At 54.1% G+C, this 22,524-nt stretch overlaps 1 protein-coding gene across 1 annotated transcript; it reads left to right on the forward strand.

The window, feature by feature from the left end:
* Window positions 1–1,900: 1,900 nt before the first annotated feature.
* On the forward strand, window positions 1,901–22,169 carry PADI3 (peptidyl arginine deiminase 3). Its single transcript, XM_035727368.1, is given in 16 exon segments — window positions 1,901–2,018; window positions 3,335–3,407; window positions 4,808–4,869; window positions 5,878–5,995; window positions 6,771–6,896; window positions 8,845–9,023; window positions 9,222–9,325; window positions 9,429–9,552; window positions 11,237–11,332; window positions 12,522–12,673; window positions 14,080–14,093; window positions 14,096–14,223; window positions 14,333–14,435; window positions 16,971–17,050; window positions 19,348–19,473; window positions 20,958–22,169. Coding segments are annotated over 16 exon segments (1,758 nt in total). The 5' UTR covers window positions 1,901–1,979; the 3' UTR covers window positions 21,192–22,169.
* Window positions 22,170–22,524: the final 355 nt, after the last annotated feature.

Consider the following 22,524-nt stretch of genomic DNA (forward strand, 5'->3'; position numbering starts at 1 on the left):
CCTCAGTCTGGCAATGATTCTGGGCACAGTGGGCACCCTGGGTACCCCACAGACAATCAGAGGTGAACAGACTGATTTCAAACAGACTAACCGGAGGGGATGGAGAAACGCAGTCCCAGGGCCGAATGACAGGCTTTTAAGACGTCTAAATAATGCATGGTTGTTTGACTGGATCTGGCCAAGTTTCCCAGGTGACACTGCAGTGCCACAGAGAAGCATGGGCTCTGTGTCAGATGCCATGTGACCTTGGGCTTGATACTTGATCTCTCTGAGCCTCAGTTTCTCACCTTTGCAGTAGAGATTACCGCTTGCTTTGCAGACTTATAAGAATAAAAGGATCTAGGAAATACAAGGCGCCTGGCACATAGTAGGCCCTCCACAAAACTTACTAGCCTTCCCTAGGGAAGACCCCCAAGAACATCTCGCCCGCTAAAGAGGGATGCATTGGGACCTTGAGGGGAGACTGCTCTTCTTAAAGCCATGCTCAGCACTGCAGTGGGGTCCATTTTAGGCTGATGTCCACTGAGCTCCTTGTGCCCAGCTCGGCACCGGGGAGTTATAAAGCACTCAACTGGGTCCTAACTTTCAAAGAGCTTGCAGTTTTGTGGGGAGTTAAAATAACTCACAAGGGAAATGTTAATAAACACAGAACCTTGGAATGTGAGACTGTGTATGCATTTGTGTAGGGTCCAGCTTCACTCCCAGAGCTTGCTGTGGGGATCTGAGAGGCTTGGGGTGGTCAGGGAAGGCTTCCCGGAGGAAGCAAGAGTTTGAGCCAAAGCTCAAGCATCTGAACAAGTACTGCCTCCCTTTAGCACTTCCCACGGCTTCTTGTCCTTCCCAGGTCGGTACCTGAGGGCACAGAGATGTTCGAGGTCTATGGGACCCCCGGCGTGGACATCTACATCTCTCCTAGTGTGGAGAGGGCCGAGAGCGCGCGGACACCAGGCGGTGGCACTTTGATACGGGGTTGGAGATCATCGTGGTCATGAACTCTCCAGCAACGACCTCAATGACAGTCATGTGAGCAGGTCCCCTGGTCTGGGGCGGGGGGCGTGCGGGGCAGCGATCTAGCTCCACAAGGCCAGCACCCTCTATTTACCCAGATGGCAGGGTTGCATGATGGGTAAGTACCCGCTCCCGGACCAGCCAGCCCTGCAACTTACAGACATAAACTGTGTGTCTACTGGCAAGTCACATCAGCCCTCTGGGCCTCGGTTTCCCCATGTGTAAAATGGGGTGATCACAGCACCTTTCCTCCCTGGTGTTGGAGTGGGGTGGAACATGAGCCAACATTTGCTGCTTTTCTTGTTTCCCAAGACCCCAGTGAAGGGAGGTGTCCCCGTTTTTCTGCAGGCTGAGGGTTAATTAGGTGATCTCTGCCACTCCGACTGGAGAGAAAGCAGAGATGGGGGGATGCCAGTGCCTGGGAGACCCCCTTGTACTGGGTGCCTCACCTCCTAATCCACTCTCTCCCTGACCCCCTTCCCTTCTCAGAGGCACGTAACTCCCCCCTCCACCTCTCTGCTCATTCAGCCACCAAGGGTGAGTTTAACAAGCCCCAGCTGTAGGCAGGTGTTCCGACCTCAGGGCAAGGGGCATCAGAAGAGGGAGAAATGGGGTGGCCCTGGAGCTTGGCCCAAGTGATGCCCCCTTAAAGGCGTGAGGGGAAGCAGGCCTTGTCGTATGGGCAGGTTCCTGCTTCATGCCAGGAGCAGTGTTGTAGGAAACTGACCTTTTAAGGACCACTGACCATACGCCACGCCCTGGGCAGCCATGACCTCACACAGCCCTCACAACAGCTCAGAGGCAGGGTCTGATCCCCATTCCATAGGTGGGGCCACCAAGGTTCAGAGTAACTGTGTCCAGGCCACAGAGCCAATCAATTAGAGAGCTAGAATTCTACACAGACCTGCCTGACACCTGGGCGGCAGTTTCCCTTCATCACCCCCTCGTCTTTTCCCATCCATGTATCTGAGATGAGCCCCTCCCCTGAGCTCTGTGATGCAGGTGGACAGGTAAATGAACTCATTTTACAGATAAGAAAACTGAGAACGAGAAGGGGGGTGGCTTATCCGAAGTCACCCCATCTAGTGAGTAGCAGAGTTGGTGAGGTTCAGACAGAGTCCCCGGGACAGGGCAAGAGGAGCAGCCAGCCAGTGAGCGACCCCGCCTGGGTGCCCTGCCCAAGCCGGGGCTGGGTGGATGCCGAAGACCAAAGGGATTGAGGAGGGTCGGAGTGTCTGCCCTTCCCCCACCTTTGGCCTAGATACAGGTAACTGTATGCCTGAGGCCAGCATCGTTGCTCAGGCTTGACAGATGGGTGTCAGTGACTGCAGGATTTAGGGGCTCCCAGCGCTGAGGGGTGAATGACCTCTATAAGATCCTGAGCCTTCTGGCAGAGCTGAGGGACCCCCATCAAGAGGGAACATGCAAGCGGAGGGCTGTGGGCCAAAGGGGCTTTGATACATGGGCCTTGAACTGTGTTCTCATCAGTCATAGTCAGCCCAGCCTTTAACAGCTACTGGGGCTTGCTGTAGCCAAGCGCAGTGCTGAGCATGTCACCCGCCTTCCTTCTTTGATGGTCACAGCCTACAATCAACCCTCTGGGGTAGGGACTATTATTATCCCTACTTTACAGCAGGGGATACTGAGGCCCAGAGAGGACAAGTGACTCTTCCCAGGATAGTCACAAGTGGTGGATCTGGAACAGGAGCCCAGAGCAGCACCAGCTCACACAGTGCCACCTGCCCTCTGTTAACAATAGCTGGCGTGTCTGGGGGCCTGCCCACGGGGTCAGTCTTGCACATGCATTGTTACTAAGCGGCACTAAAATCCTCTGCGGGCGGTAGGGTCTTGTATGTTTGCTGTTCTGCAGATGAGGAAACCAGATAGGCCAGAAAGGTGAGGGACCTTGGCCAAGGCGACAGAACCCAGAGGTGCTGGCCTCAAGTCCAGGCCTGGCTGAATCCCACAGATAAGAGAAGGTCCCTAAACCCTGCCCTTTCAGAGACCTCCTTTTTTTACAAGTGGCGAAACAGATCCACAGGGGAGCAGGGGTTTGTCCAAATCACACGGTAGTCACTGGCAGCCCTGGGACCCAAGTCTCCAGGGAATCCCTCACAAATTGTTCCCATTTTACAGATGGGCCAAGCAAGGCATGGAAAAATAAATGGCACAGAGGCTAATGGAAGAGCTGGGTTGGTAAACTCAACTGCAGTGCACAGAGGTTCCTGAGACCCTCTCTCTTTCCTGCCAGATCCCCCAAGACCTGTCCTTTGGGGTGGGGGCTATTGGCTTTAGCTGGCTTGACTCTGGGCCCATTTCTCTACAGGTTCAGATTTCCTACCACTCTAGCCGTGAGCCCCTGCCCCTGGCCTATGCGGTGCTCTACCTCACCTGTGTTGGTAAGTTGGGGGCCATGCTAGGGCTTGGGCCAAGGGTGGGGATTGGTTGGGAATGGCAAGGAACAAGGGTCTTTTTATAAACATCAATTCATTTTATTTTAAAAATTAAAATAAGTGTACATTTAAAAAATTCAAATGGTATAAAGGAGTGTATATTGAAAAGTAAACCTCCCTTTCTCCCAACCGAAGACCTCCAGTTCCCCAAGCCCAGCATCCTTCTAGAGATCTGCTATTCTTGTGCAGGTGGACACAGGCATACCTGTGTAACCCCCTTTTGTAAGCAAAGGGAGACATACTCTAGGCCTGGAACTGGACCTTGCTTTATCGACCTTAAGTTTTTTGTGCCAGTTGTCCACAAATTGTATATAAATTCCATGCATGATAACTCAGATTGATTAATACATTAAAGGAAAAGGTAGATAACATGAATTAACAGATGGGGAATTTCAACAGAGAGCTGAAAACTATAAGGTGTCAAATGGAAATGCTAGAACTAAAAATCACGGTAACAGATAAAAAAATGTTCTTGGTGGGTTGTCTTGGTAGACTTGACACAGCTAGAGAGAGGATCAGTGAACTTGAAGATAGGGCAATGATAAATTCGACTGTATTAAATTTTATTTTTTATTTTTTTTTAATTTAAAAGATGTTATTTATTTATTTATTTGACAGAGAGAGACACAGTGAGAGAGGGAACACAAGCAGGGGGAGTGGGAGAAGGAGAAGCAGGCTTCCCGTCGAGCAGGGAGCCTGATGTGGGGCTCGATTCCAGGACCCTGGGACCATGACCTGAGCTGAAGGCAGGTGCTTAACGACTGAGCCACCCAGGCGCCCTTGACTGTTTTAGATTTTAGAACTTTTCTACAACGGAGGACAAGTAAAAAGTCAAACTATGGGGCCGCCTGGCTGGCTCAGTCCACAGAGCACATGAATCTTGATCTCAGGGTCATGAGTTCAAACCCCACATTGGGCACAGAGCTTACTTTAAACAAAAAGGGAAGAAAAAGTCAAAATATGAACTGGGAGAAGAATTTTGCAATGCATATGGCTGACTTGGTACATATAGGTTATGGAGAACTCCAATCAATAGGAAAAAAGGACAAACTAATGGAAATAGGCAAAACATATGAATAAGCAATTCACAGAAGAGAAAGCCCCAGTGATCAGAACCTAAATGGAAATATGCTTAACTCAGCATTGCCAAGGATGTGGAACTGGGGAGGTCCTTGACGGTGGGTGGGAGTTTGCATGGGTACAAGCAACCTGCAGTGCACTTAGCAAGAAAGTTGAAAATGCTCTTGTCTGCAGGAGGCATTGTTAGAGGCAAAATGTACATTGTTGGACTTGTGCTGGACTCCTGGGAACCCCACAGTGACTTACTCTCTGTCCTCCCCTTGCAGACATTGCTCTGGATTGTGACCTGAACTGTGAGGGCAGGCAGAATAGGAGCTTTGTGGACAAGGTAGGGCGATTCAACTTGGGCCCAGAAAGGGGCATGGAGTCTGGAGTTGACCTAGGCTGGGTTTAGAGGGGCGAGGACATTACATGGCTGCTCTGTACTTCCCGTTGCTCTGTATCCCCCTGCCTCCTAGCTGCTGCTGAGGTCAGGAGAGCCAAATGGGAACCCAGCATGGCTGGGGATCTTCTTTCACTAGGAGAAAAATTATTACCAAGAATTATCAAATATATACATCCCCAGGCCTGGGCTAGGCCTTGCTTTGTGGGGAAAAGTCCTTCTGGAATTTCAGTCTAGGTCAGGGGTCAGGAAACTTTTTCTGTAAAAGTGAAATAGTAAATATTTTAGGCATTGCAAAGTGTTTCTGTTGCAACTATTCAATTCTGCCGTTGTAGTGTGAAAGAGCTATAGTCAATACAATGGATGTGACTATTCCAATAAAACTTTCTTTACAAAAACAGGTAGTGGGCCAGAAGTGGCCCCCGGCCCTGGTGTGCCAACCTTCTGATCTAGGTGAAAGGGGAACTCTACCAAGTATGAGACTGTTAAAGAACTTTGGGCTGAACTGTGGTGGCACTGAACGCATTGGGAGTTCAGAGCAGAAGGTCAAGATGGGCTGCATGAGCAAGGAAGACTTCCTTTGAAGTCCACTTGAGCTAGGTTCTAAAGCAATGCAAGAGGGAAGGCATTCCAGGTGGAGGGAAGAGCGGGAGCCAAGGCCTGGAGCCAGGAATGGATCTATAATCAGGAAGTTGCCCATTGAGAAATAGGACATTGGCTGGAGACTCATTGCAGTTGGCCACGAGAGACCTCAGTGTAGTTTAGACTTGCTGGTATGGGTAATCAGGAGCCACTGCAGTATCTGGTGCAGGAAGTGCTTCCGTGAGAGTGGACCTGTCCTCACAGGGAGGGCGAAGAGGAAGAGACGGGGTCAGGAGGCTGGCCAGGAGGTTGCTGGGTGGGGGCACAGGACGGGTCCGAGCCCCATCACCAGCTATGCTTTGCCATTGGCAGCGGGATTGGGTCTGGGGGCCTGGAGGGTATGGAGCCATCCTGCTGGTGAACTGCGACAGAGATGATCTGAACTGCAATGACCAGGACAACCGTGACCGGCACGTGCACTGCCTGCAAGGTGAGGGGGGTGCCCAGGGTCACTGCTCAGCCACCCTGCAGGTAGCATTGAAGGGAGCATCGGGGGCCAAAGTTCCAGCTCCTGGACACACTTTGTTGTTGCTCAAAACCTGCCTCAGGCTGGCAGCTAACCCCTCCCAGCCTGTCTGTGGAAGATCCAAAGCTTCCTATCCGCACCCCAGATCCAGCCTCCCACCAGGCACCCGTGACTCATTTCAGGATGCCCCATGTTCTAAGTCAGTCTCACACTGCACACAACAGCCCCGTGAGGAAGGCTGCAGTAATATCCCGGGGTGCGGGCCAGGTGCTTTATGCGTGGGTGGGCACAGCTGCTCCGAAACGGGGCACATCTGTCCCTCGTTTCAGATTGGGGAGCGCTGAGGCTCAGGGAGGGAGGGAGGGGCCTGCCTGATGTCAGCAGAGAGTGACGCATGCCCTGAGAGCAGACTCTCCCCAGCACGCCGCCCAGGTGGCCGCACACTTCTCACCTGTCCCCGGGCACAGGGCTGGCTGCTCTGTACTTCCCGTTGCTCTGGGCAGGTGAGGGAGTGGAGGCCCGGAGAGGGTGTGACGTATTCACATGGCACACGCTTATGGACGTCCTGATGCTTTGCTCTTGATGGTTTCCAGTGTTTTCACAGGGTGGGCAGAGCCGGGGCTCAGAGACCCGGGTCTTGGCGCCCTCTGCCCTTGGGGGGGGGTGGTGTGGTGGGCAGGAGGAGAAGACGTGGAGTGTCGTGGGCCCCCTGAGCTGCCACCCATGTCTGGCTCCACAGACCTGGAAGACATGTCCGTCATGGTCCTGAGGACCCAAGGCCCCGCCACCCTCTTTGATGACCACAAACTTATCCTCCACACTTCCAGCTATGACGCCAAGTGGGCACGGGTCTTCCACGCCTGTGGTGAGTTCATGCTCGTCCCCTCCCCCTGCTCCCACTGCTGGGGGGCCTCAGTTTCCTCACCTGGGGCCGGAAGGCAGGGTCTGCTCTGGCTTCCAGCCTGCCTGGGGGGTCAGAGGAAGCAGGGCCAGCTGGGGGAACTCTGAAACAGGCAGGCTGGCGTCCCTGCACAGCCATGGCCCAAGGCCATTTGATTGGATGAATTAAAATATATTTAGGGGTGCTGGGTGGCTCAGCCAGTTAGGCGTCTGCTTTCAGCTCAGGTCGTTTATTCAGGGTCCTGGAATCGATCTCTGTGTCAGGCTCCCTGCTCAGCGGGGAGTCTGCTTTTTCCTCTCCCTCTACCCCTCCCCCTGCTTGTGCTCTCTCTCTCTCTCAAATAAATAAAATCTTTAAACAATAAATTTAAAAATATATTTTAAGCATGTTTAGAAATTCTTATTATCAAAACCTTCAAACACACACAAAAGTAGAGAGAATAGTGACAAACCCCTGTATGCCAGTCACTCAGATTCAACAATGACCGCTGTCTTGCTTCTCTTGCTTCATCTGTTGTTTGCTCAAGTATTGTAAAGCCACTCCCAGACATGATGGCTAGTGCCCCTGCAGAAATCAGCGTGCATCTCCCCCCAAAACCACTGACTATTGCTCTACAGAACCATAGTATGAGCAAGAACATAAAATCCCTTTTTTTTCCCCAAGATTTTATTTATTTATTTGACAGAGAGAGAGAGACACAGCGAGAGAGGGAACACAAGCAGGGGGAGTGGGAGAGGGAGAAGCAGGCTTCCCACCCAGCAGGGAGCCCGATGCGGGGCTCGATCCCCAGGACCCCGGAATCGTGACCTGAGCCGAAGGCAGACGCTTAACAGACTGAGCCACCCAGGCGCCCCTAACATAAAATCCCTTTTAAAGATACAAATGCATATGTGATAAAATGCTCATTTTAAAAAAGCTCAAACAAGGGGCGTCTGGGTGGCGCAGTGGATTGGGCGTCCGACTCTTGGTTTCAGCTCAGGTCGTGATCTCAGGGTCCTGAGATTGAGCCCCACATTGGGCTCCATGCTCAGCAGGGAGTTTGCTTGGCATTCTCCCTCTCCCTCTGCTCTCTGCCCCACCCGCACTCACATGTGCCCTCTCTCTAAAATACATCTTTTAAAAACATTAAAAAATGAAAAGATCAAACAATATAGAAGTATATAAGGTAAAAAATGAGAGTTCCCCCTCCCTACCCCTAAACCTGACTCTTTAAAATGAGTTCACTGTTAACGATTTGCCATGGGTTCTTCCCGACTTTTCTCTGGATGCATTAAATGTGCACGGGTATGTGGTGTGTACATATCTTGCTTTCCAAACACTTTCTTCCGTTGAATGATAGCTGACGTTCCTTTCTGTATTTATGCGGCTCCGCCTCATTCTCTTCCACAGTGGTGTGGTACTCCAAAGCACGGGCGTACAGTAACTTATCCGCTCCCCTGAGCATGCAGCTGTTTGCAGTGCTCTGGTCTGACCACAGTATAGGTTCCTTGAGGGCAGGGGCCTTGCTCACGGCTGCATCCTGAGCCTAGAACCAGGCCTCCCAGGTGCAGAGCAGGTGCTCCGTAGATACTTGTTCAATGAATGAACAGCCAGTGAACACCCTCGTACGTGTATCTGCAGCAAAGACATCTAGAAGCGGGATTGCTCGTTAGGAGTAGACCTTACTTTGTGGGATGCTGCCGAGTTGTCCCCAGAAGGTCTGAACGGCCATCTTAGAAAGGAATGGCCTTTCCCCTGGCCTTGCCCACACTGGGCATCAAGCATCTTCTCTCCTTCGCTGGTGGGAGGGCAGAGGCTGGGGCTGCCTGTCTGGCTTGAGGGGTTTCGGTGAGGTTGGCCCAGCTCCTCCTGCACCCTCATGCTCTGCGGGCCCACCTGGGGGTCACGGCCGTCCCGTCCCATCCCCTCCCAGGTCCTGAAGACTCGTGCAAGTCCTACAGGCACGTGCTGGGCCAGGACAAGGTGTCCTACGAGGTGCCCCGCTTCCACGGGGACGAGGAACGCTTCTTTGTGGAGGGTCTCTCGTTCCCTGATGCCAGCTTCACGGGGCTCGTCTCCTTTCATGTCACCCTGCTGGACGACTCCAACGAGGTGAGGGGTGGCCGGGGCAAAGAGGGTAAGGGAGGGCTCCATCCCTGGGAGAGAGGGGCACCACCAGCGTGGAGGACCCCAGACCTCTCGACCACCCCGCTGCCGCCCTTCTAGAAACGAGGAGATGTCAGCGGGATCAGCCGGGCCTCTGGACTCCAAGGCCAGTGCTCTTGTCCTTCTGCCCGTCTTCCCCTGTAGGATTTCTCCGAGTCCCCAATCTTCACCGACACCGTGGTGTTTCGCGTGGCGCCCTGGATTATGACGCCCAGCACCCTGCCGCCCCTGGAGGTATACGTGTGCCGGTGAGTGTGGGAGGGGGGCATGGGTGTCCTTCGGACCCTGGTGGCCCCTCTGGTCTCCACACCTGGCTCTGTCCTGAGCCACGCTCCCTGGGCTTGTGTGCAGCGTGAGGAACAACACGTGCTTTGTGGACGCCGTGGCGGAGCTGGCCACGAAGGCCGGCTGCAAGCTGACCATCTGCCCGCAGAATGAGAACCGCAATGACCGCTGGATCCAGGTACCATGGCCGGTGGGCAGCATCCAGCCAGGACGGAATCTTGGAGGGAGAGGCTGGTCCATCCCGACCCAGGGCAGGGAGGGGAGGTTGCTGTGAATATCCAGAAGGACCTGGGGGCCGTGACTGTCCTCCCCAGCGCACTCTTTTTTCTCACTCTAGACCTAGAGCTCCCTCCCTCTCTCCAGAACTTTCTAGAGACCCAGGCACACACTGACACTGGATTGAACCCACATTCACCCACAGGATCTGGGCTAGGCACGGGGCTGGCCCTGAAGGGAATGGCCGAGGTGTGGGACACACTCTCTGCCTCAGCAGCCTGGCCCTTGTGGTTGCCCACAGAATGCAACTTTGTCCTCCAAGGGACATTTGGCAGTATCTGGAGAAATGTTTGGCTGTCACCCCGAGGCTGGTGGTGCTACTGGCTTCTAGTGGGTAGAGCCCGGGGATGCTGCTAAGCATCCTACAATGGGATGCACAGGGTGGCCCCACAGCAAAGAATTCGCTGGCCCCAAGGTGTCACGTGTGCCAAGGCTGAGAAACACTGGTGTGGTGAATTATTGCAACAGCCCCCTCTCACCCCGCTCCTGCAATTGAAGATGTAGCAGGGGTACCAGCAACGTGCCAGCAGGGTTTGGAGGAGGGTGGCATCACCTCTGTCTGGGGGATGAATAAAGACCTCCAGGAGGAAGGGCACTGGGGCAGGACCAGGTAGGCGATGTGCTCGCAGGGGGCCCATGCCCAAGGCCACAGAGATGATAAGGGCCACACTGGGGCTCAGGGGATGGTGGGCCTCACAGAGGACCAGCATGTGCAAAGGCCCTGAGAGGGGAGGCATGAGAAAGCTCGCCCTGTGCTCTTGTTGGCCACGGCCAAGGTTCTGTGAAGGCGCTGAAGTGGGATGCCAAGTGCATGCCAAGCTGAGAAGCTTTCATGGCTTGGTGTTCATCCGATGAGGTGGACGTTCGGGGCTGGACCCTGGAGCAAGATGGGCTGGGCGTGGATCTTGGCTGTGCCACTGACTAGCTCTGTGTCCTTGGACAAACAATTAGACCTCTCTGTTTCTCACTTTCCTCATCTGTAACGTGGGTAATCATAGTGCCTCTGCATGAGTGTGGGTGTGGTGAGGGATCATGGAGTTACTATTTATAAAGGGCTGAGAGCAGGGCCAGGCACATAACTGAGCTTCTCATTGGATATAGAGTTCATCGATGCCGGGCCCTCTTTGCCTCCAGGACCAGAGGGATCAGAATTGAGCTGGGCTAAATGTTGAGAGATCTGAGGAAGCAGACCTATTCATCCTTTGCTCACCTCAGCCCTGTCCATGATCACACGTGGAGGCCAGGGGTGCTGGCTGATGTCCAGTGACTTGTTTGTCCGACTCAGGCCACTCTGTGCCCCTCTCTGTGGCCACTCTGCCCTGATCCGGCATGGGGACACCGCCCAGGGTCACGTCCATGTTCTCGTGCATTCCCCATCTGTCTTGCTGTGTGACCTTAGGCAAGAGCGCCGCCTCTCTGAGCCTCCAGCCTCTCCTCCAGCCAGCAAGGATCATGAACCCCTGCCTTCTTCACCCCAAAGGGCAAAGCAGGCCTGAGACAAAGAACCTCCAAGAATAGTCTTCCCCAAAGCGCTCAGTGCCAAATGAGTGTTGATTGTCCACAGGCTGTCCTCTCTCATTCGCAGGACGAGATGCGAGCTGGGCTATGTTCAGGCGCCACACAAGACCTTCCCGGTGGTCTTTGACTCCCCCAGGAATGGAGAACTGCAGAACTTCCCTTACAAAAGAATCCTGGTGAGTGGTCCGGGCCACAGGGTGCAGCCTGGCTCTGAGGGCCGAGGAACATTTCCCGGAGCCCCACCAGGATGTAGAGTCTAGGGCGCAGCATGGGGACCACGTTCTTTAGGGACAGGAATGACCAGATAGAACACGGGGAGATGCCTAGTTACATTTGAATTTCAGATCGGCAATGAGGAACTTTTGGTATAAGTATGTTCCAAGCCTTGCACGGGACACAGTTATACTAAAACTATATTTGTGGTTTATCTGAAATTCAAAGTTAACTATGCATCCTGTATTTTTATTTACGAAATTTGGCAGCCCTAGGTAAGTGCGGTTTGGGGGCGGGGCAGTGCCCCTGTTAAGAACACAGGCTTTGGAATCAGAACCACCTGGTTGTTATTCAGATGCTGTGTGACCTGGCCTGGGTCACTTGCCCTTTCTGAGCCTCAGTTTCTTCATCAGCAAAAATGATATCATAGCCCTGGTCTCACAAGTGTTTGTGAGGCTTCTCTGTACTGGGCAGAGGGAGCCCACAGCACTGTTAGCTGAGATTAATATTGGTAACAAGGAATACTGTGAAGATGGTGGTTGGGGACCAGGACCTCCTAGAAGAGAGAGGGAAGACTCCCTAGGTACTATAGAGACCGTGAGGCCCCTTCCAACCACACACGCCCCCCCCAGAGGTGGTAGGAGCTCTCACCTGGGCCTCAATGTTGATTGAGTTCCTTCTAAGAGATGGCCCTGGGGAGCTCTCCCCTTTTTCAAGGTGGAAAGGCTGAGACTCCATCCTCAGTCCCTTGGTCCCCAGGAACAGGCTGCTCTAGAACAGCCAGGTACTTGCCCTTGGGCTGCCCTTGGCAGGAAGGCTGTTCAGAGGGTAAGGGGCGGGGGCCATAGCCTCGGGCTCCATGTGTAATGGGGAGTATAGGCAACCAGGGCCCTCTCCACTGTCTCCTGTGACCATGGGATAACGTGCTCTAATGTGGCAGCAGGGCCAGAGCACCTGTGTATTTCCCAACTTTGGCCTATATGCATGCGTGAAATATTGAATAGGTCAGATCCCTGTCTTTGACTCAGTATTTCCGTCTGAAGAATGGGCAGTCATTCCTGCCCCATCCTTAAGGAACTCAGAGCCCAGCAAGTTGGTTCAAGTTCTTTGTGGTGACCCCCACCCCTAGCCTGACTCAGTCTCCCTTGCCAGGGTCCAGATTTCGGCTATGTGACTCGGGAACCACAAGACAGCTCTGTGAGTGGCCTGGACTCCTTCGGTAACCTGGAGGTCAGCCCCCCAGTGGTGGCCAATGGGAAAGAGTACCCCTTGGGGAGGATCCTCATCGGGGGCAACCTGCCTGGGTGAGAGAGGAGCAGGGAGAGGTGTTCCTGGGGTGGAAGGTGGTGACGGTGGCTGGGGTGGTGGTGGTGAGGGACAATTTCACTCCTGGGAGAGAACCAGTGAGGAGTGATAAATTCCTAGCTCTAGATGGGGCGAGGGGAGGCAGTGCGCTGATCACCAGACACCGTCCACACTTACCTTGGTGAGTTTGAGAAGGCCCAAGTAAGCAGAGACCTAAGAGATCATTCAGTCCCGCCTTTACATTTCACAAGTGAGCCTAGAGAGGGTGAGTGACCTGGTACAGGTCACACAGAATGCAAAGTTGTGACTAAACTTAGGTCTTCTGATTCCAAAAAGAAATGATACTGCTAATAACATACTATTAATTAATAGTTCTAGAAGAAAAAGCTTCAAGTCTCAACAGTCCTAGAGCAATTACATTTTAAGAGCTTGTTCATACTATGATGTAAATGGCTACTATCAAAAGTTTTCCTGACAACAGGAGAAGGAATGTACAGGACATGAAAAATGAGATGTCATAAGACACACACACACGCGCGCGCGCGCGCGCGCACAGAATAACAGATTATTTGTTGTTCGACATGTGACCCGAGATACTGATGCAAAAGAAAAGGAATTATATAGTTATGGTTTTTTTCTGTGGAATAGACCAAGACATTGAGCCAACCAAATTCAACAAAGCAGTTAGGACAGACTTGCAGTCAAAAAACAGGTGAATCAAGGGGCTTTGGAGGGAACTAACTGCCCTCAACATGCGATCCCACAGAAAGAGGAAGTCCAAGGCGCCTGGGTGGCTCAGTCAGTTAAGTGTCTGACTCTTGATCTCGGCTCAGGTCTTGATCTCAGGGTCCCAAGTTCAAGCCCTACATTGGGCTCCATGCTGGGTATCGATCCTACTTAAAGAAAGAAAAAAAAGAAAGAGGAAGTTTGGGTCACGCCATTAGATACTATGCAGAAAGCCAAAGAAGAATGGGCCTTAAGTTCATGAGCATAAAATGCTGGGGCTGTGCGGCCCCTTGGGGGTGATCTTGTCCACCTCTCTCCCCACTGATGTACAGAAGGCGAGGCCGCAGAAAGAGAGACGCAAGTTAAACTCCAAGAAGAGCCCCCTGGCCTCAGGGATGGAATAGGGTGGTGAATCAGTCTCTTGGAGAATGTGAGGTTGGGTCTGAGGGCAGCTCTGAGCATTTGCCTGGATGGCAAGACCTGGGGGTCACTGACCGGGTGGGATTGAGCTGTGCTGCCTCTGCTCAGGAGCTCAGCCTGAGCAGAATTTAAAAGACACAGTGCATATTTTTGTTGTTGTTGTTGTTGTTTAAAAAAATCAGATACTGCAGAAATCTTGAACTCTTGTTATTCCATTTCGGCATAGATTTTTAAAGCTAAGCAATTCTTTTAACCCCAGGTCCAGCGGCCGCCGGTCACCCAGGTGGTGCGGGACTTCCTCTATGCGCAGAGGGTGCAGTCCCCCGTGGAGCTCTTTGTGGACTGGCTAGCCGTGGGCCACGTGGATGAGTTTCTGAGCTTCGTCCCTGCCCCCGATGGGAAGGTAAGGACAGCGGTGACATGCCTGTCCCCGGGGTCTGGGTCAGAGGATGAGCTCCAGGGGGGCCGTGCTGAGGCCAGGGAGCTCAGGCGGGTCTGCCCTCTCCACACAGGGCTTCCGGATGCTCCTGGCCAGCCCTAGTGCCTGCTTCAAGCTCTTCCAGGAAAAGCAGAAGTGGGGCCACGGTGGCGCCCTCCTGTTCAAAGGGGTTGTTGGTGGGTACCCCTGCTGTGTCCCTCACCCCAGCTTTCCTGCCCCCTCCCCTAAAGCAGGATGCATCATGGCTTGAGAGAGGGATGGCAAAGTCTATATAGCAGGGCGGTCCCCCTAAACTCAAGAGCCTCACTGCCGCTGCATGCCTTGGCCCACCAGCCCCCACTGCCGGTGGTTGGGGGCAGAGACGTGGCGAGCTACACGGGCCCGTGACCAGTATCCTCAGACAGGGCCCTCACCTCAGGAAGTTTAATGCTCTGCCATTACTGTCTTGAGATTCTTAACCATTTGTGCTTCGTGAGTGAATCCTCTCGCTGCCTCCCGGGGATGAGATCCCCTCTGTACACCCCTCATTCCCTGGGGCCTCAGCCATGGGCAGTGGGGACTGGCGGGGCCTCCTTTCTCTGCCCCCCCCCCCAAGCAGTGATTGCTATAGCAGGAGTCTGAGCGTGGGGAGGCCTGGATGCGTGTACCCCTCAGCATCTCGGCGGGGTGGGGGGGCTGGCATTAAACTGTCCTTGTCCTGGACTGGTAGTGGGCAGCTCGCAAGGGGTGAGCCTCTTGCCCACCCCCGATCCAGGCAGCTAGCACACCCCTGTGTGGAGGCTGCAGTACCCGGCGGAGTCTGCCTGTTTGCCATGGGCTCGGGATGGTGGGCCTGGGGGAAGGGGAGACGTCTGGACTCGACGTGGGTCCCGTGGCTCGTGGGCTGGGATGCCTGGCAGCCGGTGGGCTGTGCACACGCGTCAAGTTTCAGCTGGGGCTCCCAGCGCCGCGGGGGTCTGTGCTCACCAGACGGGTGTCCCGTGACCGAGGGAGCATGACATCAAATAGCAAATAAAAAACCAACAGGACAGGGTGGGAGAGAGACCATGGAGGAAAGAACAAACCTTATATTTTAGTATCTTTAGTGACACTTTTTCTTTCCCGCTCTTTGAACAAAGGGCCCCACATTCTCATTTTGCTTGGAAGGTATTCTGAGAGCCATTGCGGCTGGAGCTGGGGTGGGGTGGGGGGGCACGAGCTTGCTGGAATGGCTCCCTCCCCGTCCCCACCAAGACTGTGGGAATCCGAGAGGGCTGGTCCTCTCCGGCAGGGGCCCTGGCGCTCTCAGGCCAAAAAACCTTTGGCTGCTGGGATTGTAGCTTTTCTTGGCCTCATGGGAGGTAAATAATGTCCTGGACCAAACCTCCAAGGGAAAAGCTTCTGCAGAACTCAGAAGTTCTCAAGTAGAACTTTGCAGTCCCTTTCTCCCCATTTATGATCCTCACCCCCTTCCCGGCACCACCCTGGAGCCCCAGCTGTAAGGTGTAAGAAATACAGTCTTCCCAACCCCCTTGCTCCCATAAGGACTGTGGCTACATGCCTTTGGGTCCAGAGCAAACCGGAAAAAGCCTCAAATCCAGATGTTATGTACCAGGTGGAAGGAAAGCCATTGTCACCTTTCCTGCAAGGACCACACTGACAGTGAACAAGACCCAGGAACAGGCTGAGTGGGTTTTCTAGCCGCCCAGCTGGGAAGGAGAACGTGGGAATTCACGGCTGTCAGGCCACAGGCAGCCACTGTGCGCGGGGAGGCCAGCATATCTCACTAGTCACACGGTGTGCCAGGCCCCGCTCACTCTCCTCTCCCCTACATACCCAAGAACACGGGGAAGTCGGGGGAGTCACTGGCCCAGAGGGCTCAGCGAGAACACGATGGAGCTGGAACTAGACCCCAGCTGGCTGACCCCAGCTGGGGCGGAGGGGATGCCGAGCCTGCAGATGGGCACGTGCGTCCGGGGAGCCCTGCCTTACCCCTTGGTCAAGGTTTGCAGCCCTTTGTGAACACTGAGCTTGGGTTTGAATCACAAGCCCCGTTTCCCAGCTGTAAGGTCCTGGGCGAATCTTTTTGCCTCCCTGAGCCTGAATGTGCCCGTCTGTAAAATAGGGTGAGAATGCACACCTTGTGGGGTTACAGGGAGGTTCAATGAGGTGTTGAATGGGGAGAACCGAACTCAGGGCCTGCCCCTGGTAAGAGCTCGCCGGCAGCTGTGAGGACGGTGAGCCCAACCTCCCTTTCCCGGTCCAGCCCGTTGGAAACAGGCCTCCAGGGAGCCCCTTGGCCCTGCAGTCCCTTCGTGGAGGGCAGGGACAGGGTCCAGTGGTGTCCATCAGGGCTGATGGACGGGTGGGTGACCCGGTCCCACTACCACCACTAGCCGGAAAGAAGAGGGATCAGCAGCCAGTGTCCTAGAAGGGGCAGATGCTTCCAGCGAAATGCATCACCCCACTTCCAATGCACTCAAATAGGTGTCTAAAGTGCGTGGTGCTCAGCCACCCGTCCGTCCCTCCCCTCCCACCCCCAGGCTTGCGCCATGGCCAGGCCGAGCTCTGCTAGGTGGTGCCTACCCCATGTCTAGAAAGGCCAGAGAGCTACTGACTCACGAGACCAGTAGCTGTGAACTTGACCTCTGCCTGGCTGCCTCCCAGAGCCAGTGACCCTCACCTCTGGTGTCGTTCCTGCCCCTCCTTTAATCTCTCTCTCTCCCTCACAGGGGATAAGCCGGTCAACACCGTCTCCATCCGCCAGGTCCTCTCCAATGTAAACCTCATCAGTTACAATAAGTTCGTGCAGGTACAGGCCATGGGCTGTGAGGGGGAGGTGGGCATGGCGGGGGACGGCAGAGTCTGAGGTTCAGGGTCCGTCAAAGCCCGGGCTGGAACTGGCCCAGACAGAGGGGCTCCAACCCCTCCTCTGATCCAGGAGAAATTAGGGGTAAGCCATGTGCATGTGAGGAGGACACACATCCAGGTAGAGGGAAGAGCACAGATGATGGCCCTGAGGTAGAGTGAAGGGGCATGGAATATTTGAGGATGAGCCAGGGGGTTCTGGGGAGGTGAGGGGAGGCTGGGCCATCAAGTGATGGAGGGTACTGCAAGGACTTTGACATTTGAGGCCACTAGGGGAGGTGGGCAGAGGGGGGGCCCAATCTGATTTATTCTCTGAAAGGATCGCTCTGCGGCTGCGTGAGAATATATCAATATTTCATAGCAGGGGGTGGGGGTCGTGACATTAGGCCCCGGCAAGAAACACGTGGGACCTCAAGCTGGGTAACTGGAATAGTTTAATCAAGGGAATACTTACAAAGGCGCAGGCAGGATCTGAGGAAATCAACAGGGGACTGTGCGGTATCCCCAGGTTAGAGAGAGGGGAGTTGTCACCACCCCTAGACCTGAGGGAATTAGGGAGGGGACATGTTACTGGAACCTGGAGAGGTCACCATGAAAAGAGGGCTTGGAGACAGGAGCTGTGACCTTCCTGGCCAGCCCACGGTGACTTGGCAGTGAAGGAGCTACAGGAATAGACACCCCAACTGTACTCTGCTACCCCCCCACCTCTTGGCAGTGCCCCATTGGCTGCACCTGGCCAGAAGTCAGTGGGCACAGGAGCCCCCGATTCCCAAGGACCAGGCTCCCAAGGCACAGAGCAGAGGAGGAGGTATACAGAGGGTCCAGAAGGGCAAACAGAATACCCAGCATGCTGTCATCTGAGAAGTAAATGCCAAGACAGAGTTAAACATGCAGGGATCCTATTAGGGACAGGGCCTGGGAACCAAGGACCGGGAGACACGTCCGAGGGGAAGGCATTTTCACAGGGGAGACTTAGGAGGTCAAGGGTAAACTCGGGCTGTGATGGGGAGCCAGCGAAGGTTCTTGATCTGGAGGGGCAGCACCTTGGAGCTGAGGTGAGCGGGTTAAGCCTGTGGGCTGTGGGTGCTGGGCCCCGGCAGGCTGGGTTCACATCCCAGCCCTACCACCCACTAGGTGTGTGACCTTGAGGGAGACACCTGGCCTCCCTCTGCCTCTGTGTCTCTGTCTATAAAGTGGAGAAGATTAAAGGAGTCAGTGTGTGTAAACGCTCCTGATGAGTGAAAGTTAGAGGTGCCTGAACCCATGCCTCACTTCACTCCAGGGAAACTGAGGCCCAGAAGAGAAGGGACTAGAAGGTAGGGCTCCAGACTCCCGGTCCAGTGCTCATGCCCCATCAGGGAAGCTGTGAGGAAGAGGAGGGGAACTGGAGGGAACTGGGAGAGCAGACCCTCAGTGGGTGAGAGGGAAGGAAGGCTGAGGGAAGCATCCTATACCACCATGCAGTCTCAGGTTCAGCAAGGCCGTGGGAGATTCTGCAAGCCAAAGATGGCCATAGGTCTGCCTTAGTAACCCTGTTGCACTCACCTTTGGCTCTTAGCAACTGGAAGGTGTGGCCCTGGGATTTCAGAGCCAGGGCCAGGCAGCAAGGCCCTTGGTTGAGTCTACCCCCATAGCTGGAGTTCTGTGAGGAACGTGATGCTGGCTGCCACAGGGCATGAAAGCAGAAGAAGCAAGGAGACTGGTTACGAAGTTATCAACCAGGCTGGGGGTGGGGGGGCGTGGCGCATGTAGAAATGAAGAGTTTGTCTTTGGACGTGTTATCTCTGATGTGCCAATTAGCCATCCAGGTGAAGATGCAAAGCGGTGGTTGTATGTGCAAATCTGAGATCAGGAAAGAGGGTGGGTCTATAAAGCAGTTGGGAAATAGAAATGTGGGAGTTGTCTGTGTGTAGGTGGTGTTTTAAACCATGAGACTCAAGGAGAGCCCCCTAAGGCGTGAAGGATGTGAAGAAGGGAAGAGGGCAAAAGATGGAACATTCTGGAACACTCACAAAAACAGAATGCTGTGGAACACTCTGGAACTAGCCCAGTTAGTGGTATAGGACTGTGAGAGGTGGGACCCAGAACAGGTGTGTTTTGACAAAGGGACACAGAGGTAAGGTTTGTGTGCCAAGTTGGTCCATGGGCAGTTGGGCAGCCTGTCTCCTTAACTAGCCATGACCTCCTGGGTCGCCCCAAAATCCACTGGGAAGGTCTCTCCAACTCAACCCACCCCTCTAGAGCTGCATCGACTGGAACCGGGAGGTGCTGAAGCGGGAGCTGGGCTTGACTGAGCGGGACATCATCGACATCCCCCAGCTCTTCAAGACTGAGAGGAGAAAGGCGGTGGCCTTCTTCCCTGATTTGGTGAGGCCACCTTTCGTGACTTAAATCCATTTCGTCAAATTAGGCTCCAAGCTTTTGCTCCCTAGCAGGGCAAGACGTTTGGTCACTGCCATGTTTGGGACTGTGGTGGCTGGTGGGGGTGGCAGAGAGAATCAGGGGTCCCATGATGGCCAGCAGACGGGCTTCTAGTTGGCTGACTGTCCTGGTCACTACAGAAGGCTCATTGGCCAAACCCCTTACTCCAGGGCCATCAGGGAAGGGCCCTTCCCTTCCCCCAGGGACCCACTTGATATTTGTGGGGTGAAGCAATGATCACATAAGGTCGTGTGTGCACAGCATGCAGTATCAGCTGGGAGCTCAGACACCCCTTGTGCTCCCTCTGTCGCAGCTCAAAGCTGTTCGCCCATCCCCCATATATTCAGGGTACACTGTCAGAGAAACGATTAAGGCTGCTCCCTGCTTTCAAGGAGTTTCCACTCTAATCTAGTGGGAGGGAAACTCTCTTCACCTCCCTTAGGGTGTGTCCCACTCAAGGGTCTCTTTCATATAATAAAGTCATGTGCTAGTTGAGAGGTGGGGTAAAGCACTTCCAGCCTGAGAGGTAGGACTGGAGATCCAAGAAGGTTTCGTGGAAGAGGTGGCCTTTGGTTGAGGCCTGAGGGCTTTGCCTCCGGGACATCTGGACTGCTGGGGCCCCATCCCATGGGTTCTGATTCAGCAGGTGGCGCAGAGGCTGCTCTCCGAGGACTACACTTTGAGTAGCACTACCGTAGATGACCCAACTCTCCTCCCCACCCTTCCCCTCCTCCAGCCCCTCTTCACCTCCACCCCCCAGAGGAACTCAACTCGCCCATTATAAGAGCCTTACAAGGGGCCTGTCCACACCCACCATTGTTTCATCCCCCCATTTCCCTTCCCCTTTTGTCCTCCTTGATTTCCCCATTTGAAAAACTCGATTTCCCCTTCCTTCCTGCATTTTTAGGCGGAGCTGCAGTTATGTAAGTGCCTCCAGTGTTTGCAGAAAACAGGGCCACCTGAGCCGGCTTTAGCCCGAGCAGGAGGTTTAGTGTAGCATAGCCCCCCCCACATACAGACACAGGCCGAGATCCACTGGACCGGCCCCCTCTGTCAACTTCCAATACTGCAGAGAGAGAGAATCTGATTGGTCCAGCTTGGGTCAGATGTCTGCGCTGGTCCAATCAGCTACAACCTAGGAAGTTGGGCTTCTGCAGCACAAACATGGCAGCCACCGAAGTCGGGCCGTAAGGTGGGTCATCACCAGAGAAATTAGCTGTCCCTAGGAGCTCTGTGGTTGCTCCCATGGGATGGCACAGCTGGCTAGAGTCTCACCAGTCCAGGTGCCCCTCCCCCTGCGTGCAAGTATGAGGAGCTGTTTTCAGGGCTGCCCGCAAGACGGACTCAGGTCCTGCCAGGTGTGGTGTAGGTGTTGAAGCGGAGCTGATGATGAAGTGCTGCCCCTGAGCTGGGACCCCGCTTCTTTGCAGGTGAACATGCTGGTGCTGGGGAAGCACCTGGGCATCCCCAAGCCCTTCGGACCCATCATCAATGGCCAGTGCTGCCTGGAGGAGAAGGTGCGGTCCCTGCTGGAGCCGCTGGGCCTCCACTGCACCTTCATCGACGACTTCACCCCGTACCACATGCTGCATGGGGAGGTGCACTGTGGCACCAACGTGCGCCGGCAGCCGTTCTCCTTCAAGTGGTGGAACATGGTGCCCTGAGCCGGTCCCCCTCATCCTCTCCCCCTGGGATGGGACATGGGCCAACCCTGAGCAATAAGCATCAAGAGACCCCAAAGTTCCAGATAGCACATCGAGGGTGACTGTCTCTCTCAGAAGCCTTTTCCCTAGAAGTGTTCATATCTCACTTGCAACCCATTTGGTTTTCAGACTTGATTCTTGTTGGCCTCCCAAGAAGAAAGACCTCACTTCTTGTGGCCTCTCGTAAGGATCAACATGACCCATGGGGATTCCTCCAAACTACCCCCTTCCCATCCCCAAATCCTCTGTTTGGGATTGAATTTACTTTGGGGTCTAGAAACAACCGTGCGTCTCATCTGCCATCTTGGCCTGTGTGTCCTAATGGAGGAAGGACCCACAATTCTGCTTGGGTCTGATTGCCTCTCACTCTGCAGGGGAACAGCCTTAAAGTCAGATCCCTCTACCCAGGAGAGAGTCTACGCATAGCTTCCACCAGGGGGAAGGAGGTGTGGTCCCTGTAGATCAAGGTTGGATCATCAGCCTACCTGTCAAGCTTCTGACCAGATGCTGAACTCTGTACCCTACCCAGTGCCCAGCATGAACTTTCACATAGTTGGTCCTTTCTAGATGTGTGTTAAAGGAATGACTGTTGGTCCTTAGCCTTATAAATGCCCCGTCATCTGCCATTCAGAAATCTGGCTTTGTCCAAAACCCTCCAGGAATTTCCTAGAGATGAAAGTATGTGGGGAATTCTTGGATTTTGGGAAGGCTGTGGGTGCAAGGGTGAAAGATGTTCTTCATAATGCATAGGATGCTTCCTTGGCCTCAGACCTCTCTCTGCAGGAGGGGAAAATCAGTCCTAGACTTTCTGTTGCCCTCTGGGCAACATTTCCATGTCCTGCTATGCCTCAGGAGAGGGGGCCCAGAGGGGCAGATCCACCGAGACAGCTCACAGTGGGCCAACTCTGGGAATGAACTGTTCTGAGTGCCAGGGGAGGGGGCAAGGGGTGGGAGGTTTCCTCCAGATGTGTGCCAGTTACATATGTGTTCTGTATGGGTCCAGCTTGTTTTCTATCACTGGCTAATAAATGTACAGCAACACGAATGGTTTGGGTCTAATTCTGGCCCTGCTTTGGGATTAGAACATGACAGAACAGAGGAGTGGTTTGCAGCTGAAGCATGTGAAGAATTGGGGGCAGACAGGCCCAAATTTTGGTAAGATGGTGAGGTTGTTCTGCGTTGACCACAGGATGAGTTAGGGCTGCCATGGACAGTTGCGGTGATACAGCCACATACATGCAAAACCAAGGGTCAAGGGCCAGGCCACCAGGGCCAAGTGAGTGCAACAGGACGA

The sequence above is a fragment of the Zalophus californianus genome, chromosome 4 (assembly GCF_009762305.2).
Source record: "Zalophus californianus isolate mZalCal1 chromosome 4, mZalCal1.pri.v2, whole genome shotgun sequence".
NCBI lineage: Eukaryota > Metazoa > Chordata > Mammalia > Carnivora > Otariidae > Zalophus > Zalophus californianus.